The following is a 17,552-nucleotide window of genomic DNA, read 5'->3' on the forward strand; positions in this document are numbered from 1 at the left end:
CCATCGCGAAATGCCTGGACAACGGCGACGTACCTCACTTAACATGACCGAACGATCAACCAGATTGAAGGCATTTTGAAAATCCACCAACAACATAGATAGACCCACATCAGAACCACGATCCTCAATTAACCGATTCACCGCATGAAGAATTGCCTCACCACCTGAAGAAACCCCAACACCAAATTGAAGGCCATCAAAGTAACTCCCTAAAGACTGACCAACCATAACAGCACCCACCTTCGAAACGAGACGCCGCCAAACCGTACCCATAGCAATAGGACGGATACCACCACCGGGCTTGACAAGCGGCGTAAGAGGAGCACTAGCAATGTACTCTCCTAATTCCATAGGACATCTTCCAGCTAGAAAGAGATTAACCACCCCGGTAATAGAGTCAACCAACTCATCTGAGACTGTCACAGCTGCACCACTTAAGCAATCCATAAGATGTTGAGCACGCAAACCATCCCTACCACATGATGTGCCACGGGGGAAGCTCTTAATCCGATCCAAAACAACAGCAGAAGTCATTACGAGATGAAGGTGATCAATAGGTATATCAGGCAAGGATGGAGCTGGAGATGAAGGGTGCTTGGACTGTAAATCCGCAAGAGTGGCGTCATTATAAGGAGCAACGCCTGAAGAAGAAAGAACCCGAACTGCAGCAGTGTAATGGCCATCGCAAAATTATTATTATTATTATTATTTCTCTCTTTAACTAGTTCACAATTAATTACATTCTCATTAACTACATTTTATATTATAGAATTTCCTCTCTAGTCCCCGCCCTATACTTTTTCTAAAACGTTGTGCAATACTTAGTGTTGCGATTATTACGAAATAGAGGATATATTAGAAGGTCACAACACATTATTTATATATGGAATTACCTCTTTGAGTTACATGTGTTACCCGTTTATATAACATGGTTTACCTAATTTGTCATATTTTGTGTGTTTCAAGCAGGTAGGGGTGATAAAATCAGATTGGGCCTATGCATAAAATCCTGTGCACAAACCCGAAAATAGTGTCAGGATTATTGGGCCAAAATTGGGTTTTTGGGATTTTTTAGGGTTGGATTTGGGTTTTAAACTAACAATGCTTATTTAGCCTTCCTCAAATTCACTCTTTTTTAGGCTTGGTCATTGATGATCACATCTAGTTTTCAATAAATATTATGAATTTTTGAATGGTAAGTTGAAGATTATATTTGATTCGTCATTTATTTTTCTATATTATCAAAATCTTTGTTACTTTAAATTTAAAGTGTTGATTCGTGTTTTGCAAAGAAATAGAGTTAGTAAAAGCATCAAAGTTCATTAATTGATTTGTTGTCGAAATTTGCGTGTTTTCTTATATTTTAATGTCGTTAATGAGTTCTGTTAATTACTGAAGCGACGCGCATTGCCAGCTTACCACACGTTTTATCTTCTGCGTTGCCAGCCACACTAAAGCTAAGACAGCTAAAGCACAGTTCTCCTGTGTTGCAATATTAAAAGAACATACAGATTAGAAATAATAAAACGAAGAAAATAGCAGTATTTTATGAAGAATTTTATTTACATAATTTACCAATGGCAAGTTGTTTTATTTTTATTTTTATTTTATTTATATATACAAATGAAAACAAAAAATAAAAATAAAAATAAAAATTCATTGCAACCACTCAAATCAACAAGGACCCCATAAATTATTTTTATTTTTTATGTTCTTTAGTTAAAAAAAAAAAAAAAAAAAAAAAAAAAAAAAAAGGGAAAAGCTCCCCACCAAAGAAGAGGAAGGAGTCCGGTAATCTGGGTTGTGTTTCTACAAAGAATTGAAATTGGAATACCCCCAAAAACAAAGGCAGCCAGCAAACCCCACCTCTTTCTGTTAACCCTTCCCTCACTTTAAATTCTTCTTCTTCTCTCTCTCTTTGCCTACAAATATGCCAATTCTTCTCTTCTTTTCTCCTTACTTCTTCTTCCTACACTTTTCTGATTTTTTCAATCCTAAGTTTGTCTTACTTTAATTCCATTCATTTTATTTGATTTGATTTTCACTTAAAGTTGTCATCTTTCACCCCTTGTCAATCAATCTTTGTTTAGGGTTTTTATTTCCTTTTTTAATTAGGTTTTTCTTCATTCTTCCATTGCTTTAAAACCCCTCTATTAAAACTCTCTTTTGGTTCTATAAAACAAAGAAAAATTCAAAATTTTAGGTACTGGGTTCATTACACATTGCTTCTTTGATCCTTTGGTTATAGTTAGGATTTGGGTAAGTTTTTTACCCTGTTTTTGTAATTTCCCATCTGGGGTTTATGTTAAATTTGCCAGAATTTTTTTCTGTGCTACATTGTGTTCATTTTTAGGTTTTATTTGGGTGTATGAATTTGTTTTTGATCTATTTTCTGTGTTTTAATTGCAGTTTAGGGGTGTTTTGAGTCTCTTGTGGGAGTAAGAAGATTTACTCCATGGTAAGTTCATTGCTCCTGTTCACTTTCCTTCCTATTAAAAAGATTTGTTATATTTTTTCGAGACTCGGATCAAATATCGTCTACATCATTGTCTTACTGACACCTAAATAAAATGGTTCATACCCTGAACTAGATGATTTTTTTGTTGAAATATAGGTGGATCAAATTGGGTAACCTGTAATGTTTTAGAAATCTGATCTGGGGTTGTTTTTGACAGGGTGAAGCGCCAGCTTTTTTGTTTGATGATCTGCAGAAAAGTAATGGAAATGGGGTTGATTTGTATTGTAGGGGTAGAGAAACAACAACTATTGTAGGTAAAACAAAGGTATTGCAATTTGTCATACTATAATAAACTAACGAGTACCTTTTTTTTTTTTTTTTTTTTTTTTTTTTTTTTTTTTTTAATTTTGAAATTTCACCAATACTTAAAATTAATCAATTTGTATCAATTTTATTGATTTTTTTTGTTCGTTTGTTTTTAGTACTTAATTGGGGATTATGATGATTCAACATTGTCCATTGGAGTTAAGGTTTTTGACAACTCCTTGGAAAAGTGGTAAGTTATATGAATGCTGTTTTATGTGTTGATTATGTTGGTTTTTATTCTAATTGTATGTTGAATAACATAGTGTTATGAACATTATAGGGTATATCCTACAATTTTGGGCACAAAGCCATCTCTGAGCTCTGATCTTTGGGCTCTGCCGCTAGGCGAGGATCGGGTTTTGGTGATCAAAAATGGTGCATCAACAGATGATAACCTTTGGTTTCTTGAGGTGAGGATCCTATATAATTGGAGAAATATTATGATGATTTGAGTTAATTTGTGTGGAATGATGAATCTAAGAGGGTATATTAGTTGTAACATTCAATGTTGATGGTTCTTGGAATATATTTTGGTTTTATGTGATTTGAGGCAGTTATGATTAATTAATGTGCAATTTATTGATAGGTGGACACACCATATGTTAGACAACAGAAAAAGGTTTTAGGGTGTGATAATGTTGTGGCTTGGAGTAAGGGAGTGATGGGTTATGCTGGTAAACCTATTGTTATCAGTGGTCCTTCTGGTGTGGGCAAGGGTACTTTAATTGCCATGCTGATGAAGGAGTTTCCGTCTATGTTCGGATTCTCTGTGAGCCACACAACCCGTGCTCCCAGAGAGAAGGAGGTTAATGGGGTTCATTACCATTTTACTGAGCGAAGTGTAATGGAGAAGGACATAAAAGACGGAAAGTTCCTCGAGTTTGCTCAAGTTCATGGAAACTTGTATGGAACTAGTGTCGAATCTGTTGAGGTTGTTGCTGATGCAGGAAAGGTGAGGACGAAAGTTCTATTTCTTTTCCGTCTTTGTATAAACAATATGATATTTAGTAAACAATTCGTCTTTAAAGAGATTAGTAGCTATTGCTTGTCTATACTACAAAACCTTGAGACGATTATATTGGTCTCTTTACGCAGAGATGCATACTTGACATTGATGTTCAAGGTGCTAAGTCAGTGAGGGCTAGTTCTCTTGATGCGATCTTTATCTTTATATGCCCCCCATCATATGAAGATCTCGAGAAGAGGCTTCGTTCTAGGTAAACTAGAGCTGCTTGCAGTTGGGATGCCTATATAAGTTTAGTGTTGTGATTCATTCTAACTTGCTTCTCCTTTTAAACAGAGGGACTGAGACAGAGGAGCAGCTTCAGAAGCGTCTTCGCAATGCCAAGGGAGAACTCGAACAGGGAAAGTCTCCCGGTCTCTTTGATCATGTCCTGGTCAACGATGATCTTGAGGCCTGTTACCAGACTCTAAAGGTGATTATTTGCTAATTCAAAGTTCATTCTTTTGAGTCAGCATGTTGATAGTGAAATGCTAAATAATGTATTTTGGCTTGTAGAATCTCCTGGGCTTAGATGAATCTGCTGACAAAACAAACCAATCTGGTAAATTCCCAAATCGAGACGTTTGCTTCATATGATCTGTCTCCCTTAGCTCATTATGCCTGATGAAATATTTAAATTGTTATTTCCAGTCCCAAAGATTGGTTTTCCTATGGTGAATTCGGTATCAAAAGTGGGTAACAAAATATACTTAAATTCTACAATGCTAGACCTCGGAAATGCATCAAAGAACTCGTAAGTCTCTCTTGCAGTCGAATATATTCAGCTATGTTAGATATGAATATTCTCATTAATCTTTGTTTATTGGGTTGAACAGGTTTGTGCTGGATGTCTCTTCACTCAAAGGAGGGGCACCCGGACGGACACGAGGTTTAGATCTATATTCCGTTTTCTCATTGGCTAATGGGTTCGGAAAGCTGAGTTGACATCCTTCTAAACAAGCTAACAGCCAACTTATTTTTTTCAATTTTGGTCATTTTTTCCATACCATTATTTCCTTTACCATCAAAATTGGAGTGGCAATTGTTGCCAGTCTTGCCACAAAATTTCGAGAATTCAAATGGTCGATTTTAGGAAAATTCGATTGAGATACATTCATTCATCTATTGTTTGACGATTTTAGTAATGATGCATTAAGCTATTGTTTGGGTGGAATCTCTAGTTTGGATTATACATACATGTCCTTTTATTACTTGAAAGTTCATGAATGTATTACGAGTAGTTGGTAATTTGGTGTTAGGTTGGTTAACTAGCATAAGATTAGATTGTTGTGGGGTCATGATAACCCCATTCTTGGTCAAAACCAAAAGAGTTATACCTTTCAAAATTACCCCTACTTTAGGTTAAATCGACAAACGTATTGAGGCTCATTAGTTGGAATATTATTGTAACGTGTAGTTATTCCCGCAATTTGGAGATATATTTATCATTGCTCGGAGAATTGGAAGCCCATTTTCTGTTTTGGTAAAATCACTATGTTAAAAGTCCTACTAATGCATCAATAACTTTTAAATTCACTTTTCTACACGTATTAAAATTATAATGGATAATCCTATAATAACTTATCTCTTATAACTTTGTATAACAACGTGTTTAATGGGTAAAGTATTGACGATCCAAGTCTACTGTCAAACTCTCAATGCATTGCCCTATACAAAACAAAAGGATCATCTTAACTTGAGAGGGTTTAAACAAACATGATAGATTGTCGGTGTATCTATGCAGTGCCTAGTATATTCGAGTGTATAATGGACATTATAGCACTTTCGAGGGTAATAATATTTATAATTTATTAAAGGATGATGTACTTTTAACGATTTAGGTGGAAGGAGGTTTTCCATTGATGCCTTCTCAAGTTGCAAGTTGACTAGGTCTAAAGTTGTGTACCAAATGTATAGCTGACAAAAGCAAGAGGCGCCTTCCTTTATTTATTTTCTTTTGGCCGCCTTTTACTAGTATGCTTGTTCTTGAATCTTGACTATGAATAATCCATTCACTTAAATACCCCTAAATTACGGACTAGTTGACAAGCTGATTTGTTCTAGACGTTACTATCATTTCTTCCCAATTTATAGTTATTTTTTTACTCCCTTTGTTTATTTTTTTTAAAATGCAACATTTTGACTGGCCTATTGATTTTAGCTAATTAATTTAAATTTGTTAAAATGGTGTACTATATTTATACTCTCTTTGTTTAAATAAATGAAAAGTTTTCCATTAAAAAAAATGAAAAGTTTTAACTTTTTGCACTATTTATCTAATTTACGTGAATTAAATTGTGATAATTTTTATTTATTTATAATTTAAAATATTATCAGTCAAAGTGTTATATTAACATACATGCACAAGGAAAACATTTCATTTATTAAATACGAAAGAAAAATATTTTGTATATGTTAGATTGTTTTGGAGTTAATAATAATGATGGTGTAGAAATCCACAAGAGTAATTTTATATATATATATTAAGGCAAAAGATAAAAGAATTTCATAAAAAATCTAAAATTTCAACTCAAATACTTTGCATATTTGACTAATAATTGCTTTAAATAAATAAATAAATAAACAAATAAATAAATAAATAAACTACATACATTTGAAGCAATACGGGCCTGTTCACATTTACTGAACTAAGCTGAATTGAACTGAACTGAACTGATTGGAGCTAAATTGAACTGAACTGAAATGAATTGAGCTGAAATGAATATTTTATGTGAGAGGGAAATTAAGAGCTAAACTGAACTGAACTGATTGGAGCTGAACTGAACTGAACTGAACTAATTGGAGCTGAACTGAACTGAACTGAAATTAAGTAAATGTGAACAAACCCTAAAATCAGTTAGATAATACTAATTTGATTTGAAATCCACTATGCATATTTGTTTGGGTAAAAATACTCATGTGGTTTTCTAAGGACCTGTTCACATTTACTGAACTGAGCTGAACTGAACTAAACTGAAATGATTGGAGCTGAACTGAACTGAATTGAAGTGAGATAAATATTTTATGATAGAGGGAAATTAAGAGCTGAACTGAACTGAAATGATTGGAGCTGAGCTGAACTGAAATTAAGTAAATGTGAACAGGCCCTAAATATTTACGAAAATTATATAGAATATAGGATGATCTTACATAAATGAGTCTCTTTTTTATTTAAAATCCTTTTGTGTGAGACAAAATTAATCAAGGTAAAAAGGACGTATGAGTACAAAGGGCCTGTTCATATTTACTGAACTGAGCTGAACTGAACTGAACTGAACTGATTGGAGCTGAACTGAACTGAACTGATTGGAACTGAACTGAACTGAACTGAATTGAGCTGAAATGAATATTTTATGTGAGAGGGAAATTAAGAGCTGAACTGAACTGAACTGATTGGAACTGAACTGAACTGAACTGAACTGATTGGAGCTGAACTGAACTGAACTGAACTGAAATTAAATAAATGTGAACAGGCCCGAAAGGGAGTAATAAATCAATGTTCATTATTTTCACTGTGATTTTAAAAATATCTTACTCGTACATTAAATTTAACAAGAAAATAATTATAAGTTGTAAGGACTAGTTGAAAGTTTGGAATTGGTCCAATTGAGATCTAGTACTAGAAGAAAAAGAAAAAGGAGATTTCCAAGTGTTTACTCAAACTCACGGGAGCAGTGCACGACGCACAGTTAAGAAAGAGATGGAGTGGAGCCCGCTATTGTGACCCTCACGTTTTAGTCTCTACCATAACATTGCTGTGTTGCCGCAATCATGTGCGTTGGTATCGTGCTTTGTTTCCTTCCTTTTTTTAGTACTAATAGGTCATAGGATTGGAAACAACCTCCTTCCTTCCTATTGATAAGGATGGTTAGGTGTTTATTTTGAGATCTAACCTAGTTTTAGATGCTCTATCTGTTCAAAATAAGTACCTGTATGTGTTTTGGTTTAAGTGGCATATATGCTTAGGAGTGGGGGTTTATAGAATTTGTTATACACCCAGATATAAAGAACAAGCTGGATTCACATTGTGACTTTAATATCACAAGTTTGAGCCCACCAACTACATATGCTTAGAAATAGGGATTCTCTTACCTCTCTCCTTATCTCGATCTCTCAAGCGTTGACATATGTAGCTGGTCTAATTAACCTATGATAAGTGTAAGATTTAGTATTAACCTTCTTATAAAATTATTTGCAACACTTCAACTTTTGTATTACTCCCTCCGCTTCATATTAGTAGCAACACTTTTTTTGTACATCTATTTTATATTAATTGCAATACTTCTTATATTTAGAAAGCTAAGGATCCACTATTATTTTATAGTTTCTCTCTCCCACTAACCTCATTTTCATAAATATTTTATTATTTCTCTTTCTTACCAACCCTACCTACACTACTTATTATTATTATTATTATTATTATTATTATTATTACTACTACTACTACTACTACTACTACTACTACTACGTAGTATTATTGTTATTGTTATTGTTATTATTATTATTACTACGTAGTATTATTGTTATTATTATTAATCATGGTCGTTATTATTATTATTATTATTATTAGTTTTATTATTATTATTATTATTATTATTATTATTATTAGGCTTATTATTAGGCAAAAGCAAACAAACGCTCTAGGGGCGTTGGATAAGCTAAGTTACTTAAAAGTAGAAAGATTAAATTAAAATGAACATTAATTTCACCGATCGACATGTGATTTTGTCATGATTTCCCAAATTAATACCACTTTAGCTATTATTTTAAACGCTTATCCAACGCTCCGAGGACGTTCGTTAGCAAGATCCATTTATCAAGTTGTATTAGTTGAGACTTTGTAGCCTTAGCACTAAACTAGATTAGACCAGTGCGATGCACGGATTGCAAAAATTATTGAATAAAATAGCTTATTTCTATTATTATTTCTCATATATACATATAACTTAGATCATAAATACATATCTATCATCATAAATTATATGAGCTGTAACAAAATATAAAATTGAATGCCAACCTAATCTAATCAAACCGTATGCATATGAATTTATTATATACTCCATCTAAGAGTTCGAAATACAAAATAAAAATAATTATAATCTAAAAATCCTTGTTAAACGACCAACTCAACCAAAAGTTTAATTAAGCCAATGGTTGAAGCCTAGGATTATGTTTTCATACTCTATCAATTCTAATCTAAATAAATAGAAAGAGTGAAGCACCTTGGAAATACGAAACAATGATAACACTTACCCACAACACTAGTTCATTTTTGTAAAACAAACATCCATATTATTAGTACATGGCTTCATAGCTAGGTTGATTGTACAATTAATAAAAAAAAAACAAAAATAAATAAATAAAAACAAAAAAAAAAAAACAAAAACACACACAAATAGCATTAAAACCTTTTTTATTTTATTTTATTTTATTTTTAAATAAAAAACTTCGTAGTTACCAGTTACCTAAAAAGTCTAAGTTAAATATATATATATTTATTTATTTATTGACACGGTCAAAAGATTGAAATGAAAAAAGAATAAAAAAAATAACAAATTCCTACAAAAAAAAAACCAAAAATAAATATGACATCATAATTGCATTTGGCGGGAAAATATTTTATGAAAGAGCGACACATATACAGTTTGAGAAGAGGATATTGTCAGCAATTTTCTGTTTTAGTAATAGTTAATAGATATGACGGTAATACAATTATATAGTAAAAGCTTATTTATTTTCCTTTACTTTTTATTTATTACTCCGTATTATTGGATGGAAAACCAGGATGTTACAATAATTAGGCCACACAAAAAAGGATTGGACGAAAGTAATATAAAGGGTAACAAACAAGTAATATGCGTTTAATTGCATTCGTTTTTTGTACAAGGCTCATATTTAATGGTTTAATTAATGTCTTACTTCAATTTGCTAAGGAAAACTCACATGCGACTTACGACTAATCATCTTATATTTGAAAAAGATGATGACAAATATATAAATCTCATTCGATACTCCACGTCTCCACGTCTCCACCTATAGCATTTGTTTTTAAATGGAACCATGTAATATTAGTATTTGTTTCTAAATGGAACCATGTCGAATTTGTTTGTGATCATATTCTCTAGTTGTCTCACAAAATGAGCTTGTTTAGCCCAATGAAAGAGAGAATGAAATATACTTTAGTTGGCTAGAGAACATAAACATAAAAGTAAGGCCCAACAACAACAAAAGAGAAGAGATATGAAAGAACGAAGGAGACGATGGTCCCATAGTCTAAAATTTGGCATCATATCTTGATTACTCAAACAAAGAATAAATACTTGTGATTGATTAGACTTAACCTATTAAAAACCTTCGTTCCACAAAAACAACAACGAAAAAATAAATAAATAAATAAAAAACCATGTCCTTTCTTTGCTATAAACCATAATGACTTAGGGTCTGTTCTCTTCAGATTATTTTCAGTTCAGTTCAGTTCTTATCATAATTTCCTTCTCTTATAAAATATTCAGTTTAATTCAGCTTCAATAAGTTCAATTCACTTCAGTCAATCAGAACAGGCCCTTATTAGGTAAAATCATGAGGTTGAAAGTATTCATACTCCCTATTAGTTAAGCTTCATTTATCAAGAATGTAGAGGCGATCAGATGGCTCGTCCAATACTACACATTTTTTTGCGGATTAGTACTAGTGCGAGAGCAAGGGGTATGTATGATACCCCAAACGCATTGGGTGAGTCGAGGAAATTAAAACCAAACGCGCGCACCATGCACTTAGGTCTACTCTTAGCTTAGTGGGAAGGGCTAACCTCAAATAAAATTTGAGATGTGTTTTGTCAATCTCTTTCCACTATTCTTAAATTTTTTTGCAACACCGAAGTAAGAAGAGAGTAAAATATATCAATACATAGTTACTTAATATGGTGAAGGTTCAAAAAATAAATAAATTCAGACAGTTAAATTATAAGTGAGATTTTAAATCAAATCGCAATACAAGGAATTTAGTTAGTGAAACACTTGTTATGACATGTATTAATATATCATCCATTAATGTGTTTTATACTCATGAACGCACAATCGTAGCAAAAGGTAACAACCATACTTCTCAATCAACATTTAACAGTCTAACCTACAATATTGAAACCTATATATGCATGATATGCGATGATGTGAAGAGTAGTGTTTTTACTGTTTTTGGCATTCCAAAAAAAAAAAAAAAAAAAAAAACATATCTTTTTTTGGGTGAATGGGGGATGGGATTTTTTAAGGAAAGCTACCATAAGAAAGTGAAAAAAAAAAAAAAAAAACTCTGAAAGCAAATTATGGGTAGTTCCTCTTGGTTAATATATACACAAAAGCCTCTTGCCCGGCCATTTTTTTCCCCTCGAAAGATCGAAAATAAAAGAAATACACTAGTAGTTGTGTTGTTGCATGTCCCAAAGATGAGCTAGGACGATTGATTGCTGGAATTGGAAGATGTCGGGCCATCCGGTTGCTTTGTGTTAAGGAAACGACCACCACTGCCTCTTTGTCTTCTCAGCGCATGTAGATGCCGTGATTCATGAAGATATGGCTGCATATTCACATTTTGCCTGGCCTTATTATTATGCCTATATGTTATGCTTGGACATGCTCAAATGATGGATACCATGTATCATATCTTATAGCAGGTCCATTGTACGAAGTACTATTTTGCATTTAAGCAAGGCCAATTGATTTTATTATATAAACTCTTTTGTGGTTAACTAAATAAAACCCTCTTCTATACCACTATTCTAGGTTTATATATGTAGGAGTGAATGAACAATGTATGTACTTCCCCTCGTGAGAAGGGTATCCTGATGTTATCAATTTTTTTTTTCCTTACCTTTACCTAGAAAAAATAAGATGTTAATGGTCGCACCTTAAATCTTTCATAAAGTAGAATCCCCATAACGGAGATTTTGTTATTATAATTTTACATAACAAATACTATATATACATTTAATACATATGCATGCAATGCTATAATGCTATATTCTCAATTCGAAAGATTGTTCCTACATAAAATATTGCCTATATATACCAATAATGGATCGAATTAATGTCTGAATAAAACATTATGTAATGTTCTTTCCCCCATCCATAACCTAATATTACAATATAGATTCTAAAATGTACGAAAAGAATAGTCACATTTTCAAAAATGGTAATATATGATTCATGCTTGGATTTCTAGACTACTCGATTAACATTCTTCGCAATAAGGATGTCAGTGTTGTCTTATTTTAAATCTTTGTTGTTAGAAGTTAAAAACAACGTGTCAACTAATTTATGACCATAGAAGTATGTACAATTATCCTCGTGTTTTAATCTCTTTAATTTCAATATTTCATGTGAAATTTAGTAGCTAGCTTAGATGTCATTAAATCCATTCCATGATTTATATAAAGATTACGTATGGAGTACAAATAAAGATGGGCGAAAGGGTTACCATACCTTCCTGGTTTTAACAGCCCTATTTTCCAGCTCGGCTTTAGCTCTGGATTGCCTTCGCCTCATAATGCCATGGTATTGCTTCGCATTTACATAAATGGGCTCATAATTTGCTGCTTCACCAGGAAGAGGTACTCCATTGGAATGCATTCCTTCATAGTAACCCTGCATTGTGATTTGTGATTATTGCTCAGTAATGCTACTTATTGCTACACTTGGATATAGGAGCTATACACAAAGCACAAACTAACTCGACTCTACCAAATAGATTCAGACGTATTCATATCATCCTAATGGTTAATTTGTATTATTAAGCTCAACTTCTATGTTAATTTGTTATACTTCAGATACAATCTTGACATTGTGCTCGGATGAAAAGATTAGAACAAGAAAATAGAGAGATTTACTAAGGGAAGGTAATGTATGGACTCAATTTCAATTCCAATTCCCATATTAAACAAAATCTTCTAGGGAAAATTGTTGAGCATGATATGGATAATTTGGACTGTTTGCAAGCCTAGAAGAGGCTTCATTTACCCATAATTAATTGGCAATAAGGTGGAGTGACTCCTCAAGCTTATAAGATGTGTTATGCCACTCCTCGTGCTTATAGGACAACTCGGTCATATGTGTGTAATACAAGATTTCAATGCTTCCTACACATGCTAGTACTCTTAATTACATTGTAGAGCAAAACAAAATAGCTATTGATCAATGACAAACCTAATGCAAATCCTTAACTAAAATAATCAAGTTTGATTAAAGACCTAATTAATTATTTGAAGAGACCCATATAATGCTCTGATACCATGTTAAATTTTGCTAAAATTAGAAATGGCGTTTGGGATACTCGAGGGCTTGGATCATAAAACTAATTGAAAGAACAATGCACTACCACAAAACCAATTTACTGAAAGATGTACCATATCACAAAACCAAATGATCACATATAAGAAATAGAACTATGCACTATCACAAATTAATTAGTTAATCAAGATTGTGACATGATTTATCTTCTTCAAATTATTACAAATTACAGGTACATCACAAAATGAAGTTTCAACAAAAAAAAAAAACATGCCCAATGTTACCTTCCCTCCTTTCCCTGACATTGCTATTCAAAATTTCAAATACATTACCATGATTCCATGATCCATCTATTATATTGTTTCTTATTGACTTTTCTTCTACTTGAAATGAATTTGACAATCATTTTGAGGTGAGAAACCTGAGAGTTTATAAGTAGAACCAACTCTTTGGTACATTCAACCTTGTTCTTGGTTTATATGCTCACTTAGAATATTCTTAATGAGCAAAAAAAGTTGAGTTTGTAAAGTGTGTGACTATAAAACAACTGGCAACACCATAAAATGTTTTGGATCGGATGGATTGAAAAGTTTTAATTAAATGATGTAGAAAAACAGTGTATAAATTCAAATGGTGATATTGCCAATATTGGTAACAAATTTATTACGAGTACATGATTTTGTAAATGTTTATAGTAATGTTTGTCCGTCTTCAAATACTTCTAGAGATGGTTTTGACTATTGATTGGCAATACAAAAATTTATGAGCTTGTGATTATTACTACCTATCAATGGGTGATGACAATTTTACCTACAAGTAGAGTATTTTAAGATAATTAAAAATTTAAAATGTTATGTGCATAGAGTGACAATTTGGTGATAAAATACACATTAAGTATCCATACTTCAAGAACTTGATCATTATTCTGGATTTGTGGTGTCCTGAATCCTGATGGGATTTGTGATAGGTTTTCTTAGTCCTCCTTTTACTTTATTCTTGTCCTTAATTTTCTATCCAAGTGTAAAAAAAAAAAAAAAAAAAATTGTGGGCCTCCATATATATTAGGGGGTAAAAATACAACCTATGGTTGGGCCTCTCTAACAACAACAAATTGTGTATGAGGTAGTTACAACTTTTGAGATTTTTGTACAACTAGTTAGTTCTTTCACAATCAAAGGTTAAAAAAAGTTTTATCAGGTCGTTGGGAGTTTAGATATAAAGTTTATTGTTCGTCTTAGACTGTCTAACATTCTCCTATCCATATTCTCCTCTCCATATGCTTTGCACATGAGTATAGGGGGAAGTAAGTGAGTGGGTGTTAAATCGCGTCCACGTGTATGTAGAATGGAAATTATAAGAAAGTATGTGTAGGAGGGTACTATAAATATTGTACCTAACAATAAGATAAAATTGAATCATAACTATCATATTGTCTAAATTCAAGTATATGAAAAGTTGATTGAAAAAACTTGTGGCCTCTATTAGATTGGATTTTGTTGTTTCTATATATAATATGCTATGTAAATTTTTTTATTTGAAAAAAAAAAAAAAAAAAAAAAAAAAACATCATGAAATCATTTACACCCTACATAGCGCATCCAATTACCTTTCATAAATTTGAATAAAAAAGTTAAATTAAATTGCATATGTAGATTTGTTACAAACAAAAAATTTGCACACAATAGAAACAATTACTGACAGTATTATGTTGAGGAAGTCCTTGATGAGAGATTGGCATGTTGTAATCATATATTATTTGATGATGATCCATTGGAAAAACACCATGTTGTTCTTGCTTCTGTTGCTCACCATATTTACCTACCAATGAAATAATTAATCGAGCCATTATTGTATTATTGTGCAACTCAGCTTTTAAACTAAACAAGTGTCTTTTATACTATGTATTTAAATTATTGAACTAATTAATCATAAATTATTTCTCAAAAACATATTATTAAATTATGCAAGCTAAGTAATTTTCAACAATTTAGTAGAAGAGCAATTCACCATCAAAATAAATAAAACTACTAAAAATGAAAATGACACGTTAATTAAATTGAAGGGATTATCAATCATTGAGATTACAATATGATTCAAATATGTATGATTAATTACGTGACACAATTTTATATTTTTTTGGAGTGAAAGGATGTGACACACACTGATTAATACATGGATAATTATATTAATAACAATACACATGAAAATAATTAATTAAAGATAAACAACAAATATAAGCATTAAACTTACATAATCCTTGAATAATATACCTAAGGGCGACATGAGAAAATGTTGTTCATCTTTGAGGTTGTTGTTGGAATCTTCAAGATAATTATAGTGATGATGATTTGAATTGCATTCTATTGAAAGATCAGAAGATGATGAAGGATCTTGCCAGAAATTATCTGATGACCAACAAATCATTTGAGGATGATGAGATTTTGTTGATGATTTGTTGCCAAAGTATTGTTGTTGAAACTTTTGATTCATTTCTTGCTAGTTCTAGTTGAGAAATAAAGTACCTGAAAATACAATAAAAATATGGTAAACTAGCTACTTGTTTAGCCTAGCTCATAATGAAATTAGTTTTGGTTCAATAATAATGATAAGTCATGTTACTTGTATGTTAATGAAAGGTAACGAGAAACAAAAATATAATCAGTAAGAAGACTAAGACCCATAAAGAAATTAAGACGGAGTAATAGTATAACAAAAATCCAATATACCAACACTATTGGCCCATTTATAGTCCGGAAAAAATATACTTATTTAAGAAATAGTAAATCTTGTAAAGTGAAAAGAAAAAACCAAAGGGCAAATAAAAATTATGTAAAAGTTAAGATCGAGATTAAAATTTTCTATTTGAACAAGAATGAGTTTAGTCGATATCTACTACTCCGCATCCTATATGTATGGAAGCCATTCTTCCTATAATATCAAAATAAACATATAAGATGTACTATTGTGTAAAATCTAGACAACAAAAAATGGATACAAATAAATTTTTAAAAAAAAAATGAAAAACAAATATTATGCTTCGAAATAATTAATTTCAAGGAGCATGAAAACAATTAAGATGCTTAAGAGATTAAATAGAAAACCTACTATGAGCGGCGGCTTAAGAAGAACGATGAAACCTTAAGATTGTGTGTTGATGTTCCAAAGACCATAGGCAACAACGTTGAAACCTTTACCTTAATTTAGGGAATAAACTTGATTTATTTTCACTATTTAAAACCTTTTTTTTTTTTTAAATATAATAATTATTTATTGTATTTTGGGGGTGTTTAATTTCTAATTTAAGGTGGGGTGGGTTTAGTAAAGTATGGTCCCAACTGTTTTGGGTATGGTGTTGTGGCTAGGGTGACGAAATGACGTTCATCTTACGTTGGAGGAGTGAGACAATAATTAATTTATTGTGTGGGCTTCAAATTATTTTGGTTGCTTTTGTTTGTTGTATTAGATGATTATTAACAAAACCTATTCATTAACATTTTTGATAATTTATATTAATTCCTTCATTTCTATTTAATTGCATTATTCTTTGGCATAATATTTAAGAGAAAATGCAAGGGTACGCAATCACATTGCATGCGTTGGTATTGTAAGTGAAAATCATATGAACAACTATGTCTAATTGTTTTAATACGTAGTAGAAGAGATCATACCCCCTTCATTTCAAAAAATTTTAATTTGTCCAATTTGAATAACATAGTTCAGTTTTCAATGTACAACTTTGATCAATAATTATATTTGTTACTCCCTCTGTCCCCGAATGATAGTCACTTTTGCCATTTTTAGTGACCCAAAATGTTAGTCACATTTGCTTTTTTCAAGTACCATTAATATTATTTTTTTATCAAAATTCTCTAACTTTTGCAAAAATATTTGTGCAAATTTAACTTTTCCATGTAAATTTTACTTTCCAATATACTTTAATTACTTTCTCTCTCTACTTTTTTGCATACCCAATGTAAATTTACTTTTTCGATGTACTTTCTTTAATTCTCCTTAATTCCCGTGATTTTTCTTCAAAAGTGACTATCATTTGGGGACGGAAGGAGTATTATTATTAATTATAAATGATTATAAAAAATAAAAAAAAGAGAGACTACTATGCATAGTGATACGTTTTTTAATAGTATTTGCTTGACCATATGTAAATCTTATACTTGTATATGAGGCACCAATAATAGTCAAAATGGTATGTGTAACTATGAGTCTGGTTTTTTTATTAAAAAAAAAAATAATAAAAAAATTTAAAATTAAAAAATTTAAATTAAAAAAAAAAGGTGCATAAATCAAAGTAAGACTTTTATTTTGAAAAGGATGAAGTACTTAATTAAGTAATTAACTATCAAATGGTGCCATCAAATAAAAACAAATTTAAGAAAATATATGATATTGTTAATCTTTTGGTACATACAGTAATTTAAAGAAAAAG

The 17,552-nt window shown here is 31.5% G+C and overlaps 2 protein-coding genes across 2 annotated transcripts; one reads left to right on the forward strand and one right to left on the reverse strand.

Annotated features, from left to right (window-relative positions):
* The first annotated feature begins 1,788 nt into the window (after positions 1 to 1,788).
* On the forward strand, positions 1,789 to 5,017 carry LOC145607892 (guanylate kinase 2-like). Its single transcript, XM_081663487.1, has 11 exons — positions 1,789 to 2,259; positions 2,410 to 2,458; positions 2,676 to 2,783; positions 2,941 to 3,014; positions 3,105 to 3,234; positions 3,411 to 3,776; positions 3,920 to 4,041; positions 4,125 to 4,260; positions 4,344 to 4,389; positions 4,479 to 4,581; positions 4,664 to 5,017. Exons 2-11 carry the CDS (start codon positions 2,456 to 2,458, stop codon positions 4,770 to 4,772), a joined length of 1,197 nt encoding a protein of 398 aa, XP_081519613.1. The 5' UTR covers positions 1,789 to 2,259; positions 2,410 to 2,455; the 3' UTR covers positions 4,773 to 5,017.
* A 6,124-nt stretch (positions 5,018 to 11,141) lies between these two features.
* Positions 11,142 to 16,331, reverse strand: LOC145609392 (nuclear transcription factor Y subunit A-10-like). Its single transcript, XM_081664886.1, has 5 exons — positions 16,214 to 16,331; positions 15,379 to 15,630; positions 14,808 to 14,926; positions 12,305 to 12,466; positions 11,142 to 11,399 (listed from the first exon to the last, which is right to left on the reverse strand). The coding sequence occupies exons 2-5, from the start codon at positions 15,596 to 15,598 to the stop codon at positions 11,274 to 11,276; spliced, it is 627 nt and encodes a 208-aa protein (XP_081521012.1). The 5' UTR covers positions 15,599 to 15,630; positions 16,214 to 16,331; the 3' UTR covers positions 11,142 to 11,273.
* Positions 16,332 to 17,552: the final 1,221 nt, after the last annotated feature.

Source organism: Chenopodium album, chromosome 23 (assembly GCF_948465745.1).
Source record: "Chenopodium album chromosome 23, dcCheAlbu1.1, whole genome shotgun sequence".
Classification (NCBI taxonomy): Eukaryota; Viridiplantae; Streptophyta; class Magnoliopsida; order Caryophyllales; family Amaranthaceae; genus Chenopodium; species Chenopodium album.

Bases quoted from the DNA above. Each gene is read 5' to 3' on its own strand.
- LOC145607892 (XM_081663487.1), top strand. The intron at 3,777-3,919 runs GTGAGGACGAAA...CTCTTTACGCAG, and splicing joins TTGTTGCTGATGCAGGAAAG to AGATGCATACTTGACATTGA. The intron at 4,582-4,663 runs GTAAGTCTCTCT...TGGGTTGAACAG, and splicing joins GGAAATGCATCAAAGAACTC to GTTTGTGCTGGATGTCTCTT.
- LOC145609392 (XM_081664886.1), bottom strand. From the start codon at position 15,598: ATGAATCAAAAGTTTCAACAACAATACTTTGGCAACAAATCATCAACA. The intron at 14,927-15,378 runs GTATATTATTCA...TTTCATTGGTAG, and splicing joins TTTTCTCATGTCGCCCTTAG to GTAAATATGGTGAGCAACAG. The intron at 11,400-12,304 runs GTATGGTAACCC...GTGAATATGCAG, and splicing joins GGGCTGTTAAAACCAGGAAG to CCATATCTTCATGAATCACG.